The sequence below is a fragment of the Rhinolophus sinicus genome, linkage group LG03 (genome assembly GCF_036562045.2).
Source record: "Rhinolophus sinicus isolate RSC01 linkage group LG03, ASM3656204v1, whole genome shotgun sequence".
Taxonomy (NCBI): domain Eukaryota; kingdom Metazoa; phylum Chordata; class Mammalia; order Chiroptera; family Rhinolophidae; genus Rhinolophus; species Rhinolophus sinicus.
In genome coordinates, this window is record NC_133753.1 from 196,332,461 (window position 1) to 196,346,894 (window position 14,434).

The following is a 14,434-nucleotide window of genomic DNA, read 5'->3' on the forward strand; positions in this document are numbered from 1 at the left end:
CGTGGTCACCAGGCTGGGTGGCCCCAGGGGCACTGCCCATTCCCACACTGGCAGCCACCATTCCTGGTCACAAACTGTCCACCCTGAGCCCCCTCATTTGGGACACTTTCTCCTCAGACCAGTTCCAGCGCTTTCAATTAGTGCTCGAGTCCCATTTCTCTGAGACAGTTGTCCAGTCACTGGCCAGCCTTTGCCTCACAGACGCGAACCTCACAAAGACTCATGAGCAGTTCAGAGGCACGTTGTACCATATAGAATTTATTATAAAACTTCAGCAAATATAAATATTCAGGTGCCCATTCTGAATGGAGCTGCATTGTGGGAAAGGAGAACTAAGGCAGCACCAGTGTTGATAGAGGATGTTGGGGCCTTCTTTCTGAATGGGGCTTATAAAAACAACCAACATTTAAGAAAAAAACAAAAACCCCACAGTGCACAAAAATGAAACACTGGGTTCTACGTCTGTGCAAGAAGGACCACCCACACCCCTCCCAAGGACAGCAGGGTTTTGATATAACTGGAAATTTTCTAATTCTGGTATAACCTGTAATTCTGTCATTTAAAAAAGGAAACCATGAAGACATGGGTTCGAACAGGTACACTCACTTGTAAATCACAGAAAGATATAATACAAAATTCTCTCCTCCAGCACAGAAGTCTGAAAGGGATAGAAGCACCTCAGTAAGGATTCTGTTTTCCCGTTTCCAGCGGCAAAGTCCCACACCAGGACGTAGTCCAGCCTCTCTAAGGTAGGCAGGTGCCCCTGACAGAGAACACCCAGCACTTGTCTTGGCACTGAGTCCCTTCGAAGAGCAACTCGGTTGCTGGGGCAGGAAGAGGGGGCCCTGGGGACACGTCCAGGTGCTGTCCTGGCCACGTGCTGCTTCTGCTAGGAGGCTGGTTGGTCCTGACCTCATGTGGGTGGGGCCTCTGGGGGGGGGGAGGGAGGCTGGCGTACTGCACGGCAGGTATTTTGTACTTATTTCTAATTTTGTGGCCTTTCCTTCTTTTTACAAAGCACCAGGCATTTAACGTTTAGCAAGTTCAGCCCCGCCTCTCTTTCTGACTTGGTTTTGCTGAAATACCAACGCCAGTGAGCGCTGCTCCCATCCTGCAGGGTGGGCTGCTGCCTCGCTCCAGGTCCCAACGCAGCATGAGAGCGTGTGCTTCTGCGTACACTGGTATGCACGTGCGTGCACGCACACACACACGTCAGCGAGCCTAACAGTTTTTATTCCCTCTTCCATCTTCCTTGGACGCGTTCTGATGTGGACTGGACAGCTCACAGGTGCTGAAAACAGGGGTTTTCTTGGCCCTGGGAGGCGGCCCCAACTGACTCACAGGTTGGACTTGGAGCAAGTCTCGCAGCATCGCTGGTCATAGAAGTGGTGGTTGCACATCCCGTGCTGGGGTGCCAGGGAGCACCAGTGCAGGTGGTCCTTGCAGACAGCGTCTGGAAGCGAGCAAACGCCACATTAGTCAACACCCCCGCGTCATGTCTGGTGCCACCAGCTGATAACTGATGGCAAAGCAAGGTAAATTTGTTGTTGCCTTGAAGCTGCCAAGAGAGTGAGGGATGACTGTTAAGGTAAAATGGGGCCACGTGGAACATGCTGTTTTTATAAGGCCCTTCTTAGAAGGTCCCTGCAAAACTGAAGTTTTCATCTTTTTGTGCTAATCCGACCCACTCACCCACTCATCCAGCCCAGACAACGGGCCCTCTGGGGATAGCACTTCAGTCGTCTAATTCTGATTGAGCCAATTCACTCGCTGTCTCAAGTTCCATCTCCTGTCTGAGAAGCCACGGCAGACAGGCCCTGGGTCTCTGCAAATTCCTGAGGCGTTTGAGGGTCGATGGCATTTCGGGAGCACCCAATGAATAGGTGGGCTTAGTGGGGAAAGCTGCTTTATTTAAAATTGCCTCCTCTGAATAAAGTGAACGACACTGAATAAAGTTAAAAGACACCATGTTTTCTTAAAACTAGAATTATTTCACCCCCATCGATGTCATTTCTGGGGAGGTGTGAGAAACGAGGGCCATTTCATGGGGAAATGGGAGGAGGCGAAGAAAGATGAGACGAGGCCCCAACAGTGACAAGACCCGACCTCTGGGCACCCACTTCCTCAGGCCCTGTGAGGAACCCCTCCAGAAACCTGAGGGCCTCACAGGACATACCAATGTCAAGCCCAGGGGCTCTAGCCACTCACCTTTCTTCCCTGCGATGGGGCAGAAGTGAGTGTTGCAGGCCAGGGAGGCTGCAGGCTTCTGGTGCACAAAGCAGCCCAAGGCTGGCCGGCCCCCCGCCAGGCACTGCACAGACCTGGTCTGCACGCCACCTCCACAGCTGGCTGTGCACTGCAAAAAACACATGCATGAGTCACCCAGGGCTGCTGGGTTTTCAGGGTACCCCCTCCCCCAGACTCCTCAAGGTGGTTTCTCTACGATTGTGGGTGGCTGGCCAGATTCTGGATTAATCTCAGGTATGCACAGAGGGAGAAGTGCCCGGAAGTCTGGAATGTTCTTGAGTCACCTATGGTCTGATGGACATCAGGAAACGGGCGCCCATTTGGGGACACAGACCTGTTCCCTGGACTTTGTCCAGGCTGTGAGTTTGACATGAAGCAAACAGTGCCCTTCGTAGATGCCATCACCGAGCCACCCCTTCTGGTGCTCGTGACAAGCCAACTCCCACAGAGGCCGGAGAACAGTAAGCCCCCTCAAGCCCCACGTTCATGGATGCTGGATGCCTGGAGGTGGGAACACCAGTCCTGGGCTCACTGTGTACGGCATCTGCCTCCTCTCAAGGGTGTTGCTGTCGGACGCCGAGGCCCCATGCTCTAAGGCACGAGCACAGCATAGCCGGGAACATGGTGGCACAGCCAGAGCACCTTCCATGAGCTCGTGGGGCGCACACACCATGGAACATGTGAGTGGGGCCACCAGGTGAGGTCGAGCGCAGGCAAGAAAGAAATCGGGAGACAGGCGATCAGAGACATGGAGAAACCCAGCACTGCAGCAATTAATCTGTCCCGAAGGAAAGCTACTCAGAGTCTCCACGGAGCTGGGAGTTAAAAACTGCCAAGAATGTGGGCAGTTAAGGAGCGCCTGCAGAAAGATGGGGTCAGGTGACATTTGGAACGTCCTGGGGCATTGGGTCAGCTCAGTGGTTGCTTTTTAAAAGGCAAGAATGAAGCTGGTCAACAGTGGGACACACATGACTCAGTCTGCTTGCCAAAAGTCACAGGACGGTGTACCAGAACCCCATTCTGGTGCGTGAAGGCCCAGTCTGGGACTGGTTTTCCACAGCCCGAAGCAGCCTGTGAGGAAGCAGCCAGCTGCTTTCCTACCTGCTTCCTCGGGACCTGCTGCAATGGCAGCCTTGCAACGTGCTCTGTCAATGCCATGGGAGCAGGGACTACTAACAAAACAAAACAAAACATAAATGGAGCCACTTTAGAATGGAGCTTGAGCTGTCATCCCAGAGGAACTGCCGTGCACGTCTTACGCCTCCCATCTCTGGAATATTAAGACAGAGCAAAATAACCTCAGGGCTGGCCGAAAGCAACACTGTGCTTGGAGAACTATTTGCAAAGATAACAAGAAAACAGACATTAGGACTCCTGGACTGAGGCCTACCGGACTGAGAATTATAAGCATTAACGAACATCTTGAGGTTACGTTGTGGCTAGAAGTGGCTTCCTTGTGTGGATGCATCCGCTGTCCTTGTGTTTGTCATAAACAGCATTGCCTTTGTCTCCTGATCAAACACTAGCTGGGCTTCTGCCTAATTCGATGTGTCTCGAAGCCATTCTTATTGATCTCGATAAATGCTTGCAGTCTCTCCTGTTGAAAGGCCTTTAGTTTTAGGTGAGCAGTACTCGGACAGAGCGAGCAGGGCCCCCTGGTCGGCTCCAGGTCTCGTCGGTCACGTCCACCTCTGTGCGCTGTTTCAGAGCCTCTGTCAGCTCACACCGCAGGACGGCAGTTCATAGGTCTCCTCAGTCACATCCACCCTTGAAGGTGTTGACAAGGCCTCCACCTCATGAGCTGGATTCCTTCATTGTCAGCAGTTGGGGCAGAATTCCATTCTTGATAACGGTATTATGCCTCAATTAGAAATCGGAGACCTGGCCACCATTTGTCATCACGTAGAGTGCCCAAAGAATTAATGCGTGGTTTGGTTCTTTTTGTCATGAATTCACTTATTCACCGACAGAAATCCCTCGCCTCCCATGGCAGCTAGTGTCCTAGGCACTGCATATTGAATGGTGAGCACAGGCAGCCCGCCCCTCCTTCTCAGGGCATGGTCCTGGCACTCAGCAGGGCACAGCCGGCGTGTGTCCACGGCGCCGACTCCCTGCGCCCCTGCCTGCCCCAGGATCTGCAGTCCCCACTTTTCTTCCCAGGAAGAAAAACACACATGCGAGCTGTTCATCAATATCACGATACAATGGCTGAAAACTCAGCACTGGTGCTGGGAATTCATATTCCAGAATGCCAACCGAGTGCGGTTTGGAAGCAGCCGTATCCTAAGAAGCACCCAGAGCCCTTGGCAACGGAGCAGACTCCTGGGGTGGGGACACGGGGGGGTGGGGTGGGAGGACAGTAGGTGTGGGGACAAGTCACATGACCGGCACCTTTGGGGAAACGACACTCAGTAAGAAGGGACACGAGATCCTGGACGTGGAAGTCACACGTGTGGCTTCTTCCTCAGCTTCATGCGATTAACCGGAGCATCTCAGGTAACCCCTCCTCCTGACGGCAGGAAAAAGGAGGCCAGCATGCTGTGTGGTGACAGTGGCCTGCACTTCTCGCTGGTCAGTGGCTTATGGCCAGTGACAATGGCCGGGCCGTCTGTCCAGACCTCCGTCCTGTTGGCTTCACCTCCAGAGCAGCGGTTCTCACACGTGTGTGCATCGCACCAGGGCTTGTTAAAGAGCGCTGGGACCCACGCCCAGACCGCGAGCCTCAGCAGGTCTGGAGCCCAGGACCCTGCGTTCCTAACAGTGCTGCAGCGCTGCGGGTCGGGCCAGAGCTCTGATGCTCGGAACTGTACCGCACATGCCCTTTCCTTTCCTTCTCTTTCCAGAACTGACTTCAGTCACACTTAGTCTGGCAAAGTGGTGCCTAGCGCCAATATTTGTGATGACTGCGGGCATTTAAACAAAGCGTCTGGTAAAGGGACTGAAACTTTTCCCGTGTGGCCTCGGGGCTCACTTTGTCCTTCAGTTGGACACAAAGGCCAACAGATGTCCCCACTTCAGCCATTCCCAGACCAATGAGTGTGTGAACCATTGGTCTCTAAGCCCAAGTGACTCATATGATTTAAATCAGTCCTAGCAAGTCACTAACCAGTAAATGTGATGATACACAAAGCCATTTAAATCAATAGAAACCCTGCAGATCAAATAATGGAAACCGGGGTCTTTAAACTGTTACAAGAATAAACCTGTCTGGGGGCAAAGTTCAGCCAGTCTCTGGCCATTCAATACAGCCTGACAATTTCCCATAGTCTCTGTGGGAGAGAGTGCTCACGGCAGACACAGCCCTTTGAGTTATGAACCTCAAAAGTTAAAATCTCACAGCATAACAGATGGGTCACAATGGATAAAAGCTTCAGGTAGCATTATTACAAAAACCACTTATTAGACAAATTGATTATTTCGGAGTGGTGAAAGCTACTGCAGACATATTTTAGGTGTTATGCTTTTTTTCTAAATACTGATAACCCATTTTCCTCTTTGTAAATTTGCCTGGAGTCTCTGAATTGAGCAGAGTGGGGTGAATGCTACCTGGCAGCCACGAAACAGCTCGACTCAGCTCCTTAGCTTGCCTATATGTCATCTCGCTGGAAACACTGCACTCGGAAGAAAACCGAAGGAAAAAGTTCATATCTATTGATACTTTTTGTCAACTTAAAATAGGAAATGCTTGAAAAGGATATAATTAAAATGCCCTTGCTCCAATAAGTTAAATTAAAGGACTTCTAAGTTGAATACCTTTTAAAGAGGGGTTCATACATTCCTAAATGAAGCAGCTACATAGGGTTTGCAGACAACCGGAACCAAAGTGGAGCTGGGACCTCAGCCAAGGGTCTGTGGGAGGTGTCCGTCTTCCTGTCCAGGGACTGAGGGTCCTTCTGCAGAACTCAGACAATGGGACCAGGAGCAAGTCGAGGCACTAGAGGATGACGGTGGCAGGGCTGGGACGTCATGGATTTTTCAAGATGCTGGCTGATAACTAGCCAACCCCAGGCTCACAGAGACACAGCTAGGGCTCCAACAGAATGAGGTGGGAGACCATTTAGAGGGTGTTTTAAACTAATTTTATTCTAGTGAAAGTTTAGCTAATACTGAAAAGATTCCATAATGGATTTAATTGGTTCTGATACATGTTTCTGTTTGTTTCCTGTGGGCTTAAAGGTAATGCTGACGTGTAATTGTTGCTCTGTAACAGGTGTTCATGTGTTTCCCCATCAGGGCTGGGCTTACGTGACAGGACTACTGACTCATGGTGTGCTGGCCTCCTGAGGATGGCTGCATGCAGACCAAGGGCGATCCCGGCCAGCAGATCCAAGAGTGGAAGGGCCAGCAGCCTCTCACCTCGGTGGCCCCTGGCATCAGGGGACTGCGTCTCCCCTGCAAGCCCCATGTTTCCCTGCTAGAGAAGGCTGGTGGTGACATGGTATTGTCACGTTCAGCTCCTACTGTCCACCTGTCCTTGTAGCCCAGGGCTGGCCTATGAGGAATGTGAAGTGAAATAAATCATAACTCTTGCATCCTAGAGCCCACCTTCTGGGGGCTGGGAAGACACACAACGGGACCAGGACACAAATAACCACCAGTATGAGTTCTTTGGGGCTGCAGTGACAAACGACCACAAACGGGGTGGTTTGAAATGACAGAAACAAGTCTCACAGTTCAGGAGGCCAGAAGTCTGAAATCAAGGTGCCGGCAGAGTAGCTCCGTGTGGGGGTTGCGAGGGAGGGTATCATCATGTGTTTCCCAGAGGCTGGCCCTGCTGGCGACCGCGGCACCGTGCTGCTTCTCTCCCAGCTCTGCTTGCTGCGTGTGGCCTGTACCCAGCATGAGTCTGTCCTCACACGGCCTCAGAAAGACTCCAGTCGCGGGGTTTCGGGCCCTCCGTAGCCCATGGTGGCCTCGTCTGAGCTGACTCATCTGCAAAGGCCCTTTTCCTGATTGAAGTCACATTCTGAGACTCTGGGTGGACATGAGCTTTGGGGACACGGTTCAGTGCAGGACACCGTCCGTGAGCAGGTGGGGTGCCCCTCCTGAGAGGAGTTACGTGCAGCAGCACGTTGCAGGGGGCTCGGGAAAGGGACGCTGCATCTGGGCAGATTAAAGACGGGCCATAGAGCACGGTGGGTCCTCCAGGTGGAGACAGGCTCACGCTGGGAGGACATGGAAACATGTGAGGAGGGACTCAGGTGGTGGGAGAGCCGGTCAGTCAGGGGCCCCGGGTCCAGTCTGGCTAGGCACGTGCGGTTCCACTGGGTCCCTCAGCTCAGCCTTCCAGGCGCTTCTCATGCCTGGACCCTGGCTGCTGTGCTGAGCAACACCTGCCCCTCATGAGCACTGATTCCCAGTGCTGGACACTGATGTCCTTTCCAGAACAGGTGGTCAGACAAGTGCCATCTTGCCTATGGAGTGGACTGCCCAGTGCCAGGTCAACAGCAGCAATTCTAAATCCTTAACAAAAACTTATACACATCAAACTGAGTTACTGGTTACTGTGGGCTCGCGACACAGCAGCCTGCCTGGGCCAACCCTTAGGGAGCTTGTCTGGCTGCCCCACCTTCTCGGGAGCTCTCCACCCCCACCAGAGGAGGCTCACACACTCGGGGAACATCCTCCATGGCCAGGGTGCGTGCACGCAGACACACACACACACACACACACACACTCGGCTGACGCACCCCAGCCACATGACAGGAGTGTCTGTTTCGAATTCAGTCATGGGCAAGCAAGGAGGAAGCATGTGGCTGGTGAGCCAGGGTTTCCTTTGGACTTTAAAGATGATACCATGACACATGGGTCTCTCAACAGAGCACGTGACATCGATGGACGATGGAAACAAAAACCTGAGACAGGTATGTGCTGGGAGAGGAACGATTTTTCAGTAAGGACACAAGTGGCTTCTCTGAGCCACTTATTGCATTCGTATTTCCTTTAAACTCGCACCTTCAGCAAACATTCCTGATACTGAGCATGGGCTAGGTGTCCTGGTGGGCACGGGGGGGGGGGGCATGTATATACAAGTAATGTGTATATACACACGTATATATGTGCACATATGCAAATAGGTAGAAGATACATGGAAATACTTTGCATAAACCTGCCACAAAGCAATGCCTGGGTGAACACCAGTCCTGGTGGTTATTTTGTGACGACATCGGCTTTCTCACAGCTCCTGTTCAAGTGACCAGAACTTGACCTCTGAGGCTCGCTAGGCTAGAGGACCACCAGAGCACGATTCCGGCACAAAAGGGGTCTCCACTCCAGAGTCTGTTTTCTGTCCATGCTTCCTTTTAGCACAAGATGCCAGGGCCTCCCCGTCAGTGAGCTTGGGGTGCACAGCATGCTTCCTGGGAGGGTACCCCCACTCTCCATGGGATAGGCTGGTTATGCTGAGAGCTCAGAGCCACCCCCACCCCATTCCAGTGCAAGCTCCCGGGAAAGGTTTGGCACGAAGAGTGAGTGAGTGAGTGAGTGGACGAAAGGCTGGCTAAGACGTGCGTCTGACTAGGGAGGGACTCTGTGTGCAGGCAGGGCCATCCCACAGGCTGCCCACTGAGTAGTGCTACAGCACCAGGCACTGAGCAGACCTTTTGGGAAGTTTCCTGCGGGAGAGACAAAGACCCAGGAAAGTTCCTTTGGAAGTGACAGTGGATCACTCTCTGGGGTCAGCTGCTGGCATCACGGAAGGCCCCACATGGGGGCCCCGAGGGGACCCTTTGTGATGGGGCAGCTTGGTGGCTCCATGCTCCTGTGTGACTTATTAACTTAGGATTTGGCTTTGGGCATGTGGGAGCCAGTGTTACTTGACACCGTTAGGACACCCTGGCCAAGGACCAAGGTGCTTATGACGCAGGAACCAGAGCACGTGGCAGCGCACACCATCATTTTCATTTGCTTCTTAAAAGCCAATGTTCTGTCCATGTGCCCATGATGACACTGGGCTCCAACCTAGTCTGTGTCCTACTGCCCACAGTGAGGGTGGGACACAGCCAGGCGTCCTTGGGGCCAGGCTGAGCTGGCAGGACCATGTTGAGGAACAAAGGAGAAGACATGGCAATTCTGGGCTGAAATCACATGACGCCTGTGGACACCACTGGGCGGGCCAGCTTCTGCCTCTCCCTAGACTCACTGTGCCTCAGTTTCCTCATCTATGAAATGGGGGTGGTAATGTTCCCCTCCCTCATAGGGCTGCTGGAAGGATCCCTGAGTCAGGAGCCGCAGGGTGCTTAGCCCATCACCGGGGCATTGGGGGTGGGGGACCTCAGCAGGTGTCAGCCATTGTCACTGCCTTGATTCCTGTGCATGGAACCTGGGAGTGTCTCTGGGACTTTCCAGGGAGAGAGAGCGAGGACCTTCCCACAGAGGGCGACACAGAGGCTGGTCGCCACCACACACTCCATTCCTCCTCCTGCACTTTCAAGTCTTCAGAAAGAAGGAGAAAATCAGAGATGGGACCTGTACATGCAGAGCAGAAAAATGCTGGCTCCCTGGCCAACAGATTAGAAAGCCAGAAAATGCTCCTCCCTTCCCCGGGGGCACTGATCAAGGCCATGTGCCCCTCCAGGGCACACCCAAGCAGTGCCAGTGCTCAGGGTTTGGCCAGCAGGCATGGCTTAGGGACATGTCAGCCCCTCCTGGAGGCAGAAGAGTGAGGGTGCTGCCCTGGGACAGGGCGGAATCAGAAACAAAGGGCGTAGGAGCAGAACCACAGGCTAAGAGGATGGGGTTGGGGGTGGGGGGCACAGTGCGAGGGTGGCTGGACACCCAGGGGCAGAGACAGGGTGAGGAAGGAGGGTGGGTTAACAGCAGGAATGGCAGAATTCTCCTTAGAGTCAAAGGAAGTGTGGAGGGAAAAGGGAGGTAGGAATACCAAAGGCCCGGCACAAACCCTGCAGACCTCACTGGACGGGCTGCTGTCCTGTCCAAAGCCCAGGCAGGACGTGACAACTCCACAGTATCTCGGCTCCTACTCTCACTTACTTTGTGTTTAACCCAATATAATCTCACAGCCACCTACTCATTCCTCATATTCTATTTCCTCCCCATTCATTCCTTTCCAGAGAATTCTGCCCAGCTTTTGCCAAAAACACCACATTTTCCTACGCTTAATTGGGTGATGATTTAGAGCAAAGCACACGTGCCCTAAAAGATGCGGTAACGTGTGCAGATCACCCTCTTCGGAAAGCCACACACACACCCAGGGATGTGGGCCCCCACACCCACTCGAAGAGAAGGTTCAGGGGTGGGCTCAGTGGGGTTTATACGCTCACAGACACCCCCCGCCTGACCCAGCCGCCAAGGTCAGGAGCAAGGCCTTCCCACCCACTCTTCTGAACACAGAGCCGCCCTACCTGAGACCAGGGCGAGGCAAACCAGCTGGCCCGCGGGGGCCCTGCAGCAGCAAACAGGGGGTGCTTGGGGCACGGGAACAGGGCACAGGTGCGTTCCAGCTCCAGGTCGGGCTGTGGCAAGTGCCAGCACTTCTTGGAGGCCAGCTCTCGGTACTTCCCAGAAACGTACTTTTCAGCACATCTTAAGAATCTTGTCTGTGTTCCCCGTTCACATGTAACAGAGCACTGAAAATAAAAGAAAACAAAAGATGTGGGTGAAAAATACCTCTTCTGAGGTGACTGTCTCTTTTACAAAATCCTTGAGTCAAACTGCCTCCTGATTCTATCAGCTCGAACATTTACACAAGTGTAAACATTCAATGGAATTTACTGGCATTTAAAGGCATTAGGGAAGCTGTCATAAAAGGAGGACCTGGAGGCCATGGTGGCCTCGTGTTGGGGGCACAAGTAGAGGCAGAGCAATCAGAAACCCTAAAAGGAGAAATTCCAAAGCTATCATTTCCCTGGGAAATAAAGATGCTGGATTGTAACTGGCATTAGAATGCACTGCAATTTAACACATCAGACAGGAGGTGAACCTCAGAGCTGGGGGGATGAAGACCATCTTTCTGAAGTGTGTAGCTGGCCCCTTAACCAGGGCAGGGGGACCAAACCTGGACAGGGCACAGCACCCCCCCCTTCTTCTCAGAAAGCCCAGTGCTCCCTGTGATGAGAGCGAGCACACACGGGGAGCAACCCCACTGCGGTATTCTCCACGCCTGAGCTATCACTGCTGCTGGACACCCTGCCATGCGCAGAGGGGCCCTGGGTGAACCAGCAGGCCAGGCAGAGGCCACAGCTGCAGGTAACACAGAAAGGACATGGAAGCACAAGGTACACCATTGTACCAGAGGGTCAGGCTTGGGGGGATTGGGGAGAGAGGTCCCAGCGCCAGGCGTTGTGGGCTCACGTAGGAGTGGGTGATGCTGAGCCCGACAGGTGATTCCATCTCTTCTGCATTGTCTGGAAGCCAGGTGACCACACCTGCCAGGGTTCTCCCATGCTCAGCTGTGGCTTACAGGTGTGTCTGTGTGTGTCCTGCTGCCAAGACCGAGACAGAGCTGGGAGATTCTGAGGCATGGCCTGAGAGAGAAGCCGGGCATGTGTGTGTGAGTGTGTGTACATGTGTGTGTGTGTGTGCTAAATATTCAGGGTGAGGACTTCCCATCTGGACACCACCCACAGATCACACAGCCCGAGTCACCATGGAAACGCCCCCAGGGAAATGCATAGGAAGAAACATCTTTTCTAAAGACCTGGTGATTCAGTCCTAGGAGACCCTGGTATCCCTGTGGCTCAGGGGACAGAACCTGGAGTCCCACCTTAGCCACTGCAGGCTTGCTTCAGTGAGCGACCTTGCTTTTCCTTTTCAGTGGAAAGCTGAGACAGTGTCTCACCAGGGTTAGGCGCCCTGCTTGGCACAGCTACCCCTTTGTTGCCTGACTCCTGCCGCCATCCCAAACACTGTCATTCCAGGTGTGGGCTGGAGTGAGACGCCTGTCTGGCACGGAGCTAGGGGCTTTCTTCCCACAGCTGCTGCGGGAACTCAGACAGGTAGCCCCGGGATTTGGGAGGAGGGCTCTTAACACCCGTTCCCATGGGTTCCTGCTCTGTGGGGTGTTGCTGTCACTCTATGCTGTTGGCTTCCTCGTGTCCTTCTGGGGTTTACTGACACCTCCACCTCTGAGAAGATACACACCATGGTTAAGGGGCTTCTGACAGCCCCTGCACATGCGCTGCGGGGGTGGGGTGGTGGTGGCGGTGCCGGCACAGGCTGTCCCCATGCCCCTCCCCTGTGGGAGGCTGTGCTGGGCAGAGCTGACAGCTCTGTCTGCACCTTCACTCACTCACTCACATGCTGTCTCGGCCTTCAGTTGGGCCAAAGGTAGTCATGAAACCTCTAACACTCCAAACTCCTGTTACTGAGTGTTAGCCCAGCCAGCAGGGCCAGGACAGGCCCCAAATAGTACAGAGAAGGGGGCTGGTTGGCCTTCAGCACACAGGGTATTGGTCCCAGCAAACCCGACATGAGCGGCTTCTTCCCTAAATGTAAGCGCTGCCATGGACACCAGTCTCAGGAAACGGGTCCCGAGATTTCCAGGTAATGCGCCCTCCTCCTGCTCTGTGCTGCGTTAAGCACTTCCGGGAAATCGCGTACGTGAGTCCCCATGGCCCTACTATCAGAGAGCTGCGTGCCCCCTACTCTCACACTTGCACCCCATTCACCCACTCATCCTCGTCTCAACACCAATTGAGAGATGATCTTGTGGATGTCACTGAGTGGGCTGCTCAAGGACATGACCTGGAAGCCTAAAGCCATGTCTAGGGGTGGGGTGCCTGGAGAGACTGAAGCCCACAGGGTGGGGGGCAGAGACTTAGCGGAAAAAGGGTGGAAAAGGAGTGGGGAGCAGTGAGAGCAGGTAAGGAGAGGCAGCCCCGCGGGAGGGCTGGTCGACCCCATTCTGTTTGGACCCAACACACCTACCTGGGACCAGGCAGACACAAGCCACTGCAGCTTCTTGTGCTTGTGGCAGCGCTTAAGCAGACAGGCTTCATGAGTCCTGGGCCTGGGCGCTGAGCTGCAGAGGACGTCAGGCAGCAGCTGGCCCCTGGCGGAGGGGCTGGAGATCTTACAGGCCACGGACCTCTTCCTCCACCCCTTCCCGCAGGTTCGCGAGCACTGCATAGGAACAGTAAGCATTGGCTCCCAGCAAGGAACGGATCAGGCCTTGCTGGAGGCCCCAGGCCCAGCTGTGCTCCACAGGGGGTCCAGCTGCCACCCCCCATATCAACCCTGCCCGAGTTACCTCTGCCCAGGGCCCAGTGCTCCAAGTGGGCGGGCAGCTCTGGGAGAGGCAGGCCTGGCGGCTGGAGGGGACAGGCTGTGGGCACAGGCTGGCTGAGACCCGCTCGGATCGGTAGTGGGCTCGCCGTGAGCACTGGACCACTCGGCTCTGCGTGCCGCCACCGCAAGTCCGGCTGCAGGCGCTCCAGTTCCCCACGGACCAGCTGGGAAGGGACAAAGAGACCTATAGTGAGGGATGGTGCCACCTTTCCAGGAGAGGGGCCATGCCTGTCCGGGCAGGGGCTGGTATTACTTCCCATCTGTAGTCGACCTGTACATAATTATTTCAGTGGCCCCAGAGGTCTCCCCATGGCCCCAATGGCTTCTCAATGGCTCCTTCATTAGCTTTCCTGATTGTCATTCTTTCCCCTCCCCTGGAGTTCAGGGCCACCTTGGACACAATGCCCTTCAAGACAGTTTATCTATCCTCCCTCTAACTTCTTTTTTAACATAAAACTTCACATACAAACATAAAGGCCCTCCTTGTCTCATGCACCCAACTTCAATAATTATCAACTTATGCCCCCAGCACTATAGCATTTTGAAGCACATTCCAGACCTGCATATATTTTCAATGTGCATCTCTAAAAGACTAGGATTCTGTTTTTTCCCTTTTAACATAACCACAATACCATTATGACACCTAAAGAACTGACAATATCCCATAATATCACCATATAGTCAATGTTCCATTTGCAATTATGTCATAAATGTCATAGTTTAATCTGCTTGTTTGAATCAGAATCCAAATGAAGCCCAGAGTCTGCAATTTGTTTATGTCTTTCCTCTCTTTTACTCTATAGGTTCGTCCTTAATCTCATTTATTTTTCTGTTCATTTTATTTTTTACAGAAACTGGATTGATCACTTTACTCAGTCTCCATAGCTTTGTTTTTCTTTTTTTTCTGGTTAGAGGATTTTGTAAATTACAACTGTATGGT

At 53.4% G+C, this 14,434-nt stretch overlaps 1 protein-coding gene across 2 annotated transcripts in view; it reads right to left on the reverse strand.

Annotated features, from left to right (window-relative positions):
- Positions 1-225: 225 nt before the first annotated feature.
- The window catches only part of ADAMTS16 (ADAM metallopeptidase with thrombospondin type 1 motif 16), a 133,198-nt gene continuing 118,989 nt past the window's right edge, over positions 226-14,434 (reverse strand). The window contains exons 19-23 of one of the 2 annotated variants that reach the window (XM_019743385.2): positions 13,457-13,658; positions 13,135-13,329; positions 10,611-10,835; positions 2,209-2,356; positions 226-1,453 (exon numbers count right to left, since the gene is read on the reverse strand). In XM_019743385.2, the coding sequence (XP_019598944.2) occupies positions 1,338-1,453; positions 2,209-2,356; positions 10,611-10,835; positions 13,135-13,329; positions 13,457-13,658 (886 nt within the window). In that variant the 3' untranslated portion in view covers positions 226-1,337. The remainder of the gene's footprint in view (positions 1,454-2,208; positions 2,357-10,610; positions 10,836-13,134; positions 13,330-13,456; positions 13,659-14,434) is intronic. The other variant, XM_019743386.2, reaches the window with a different exon arrangement.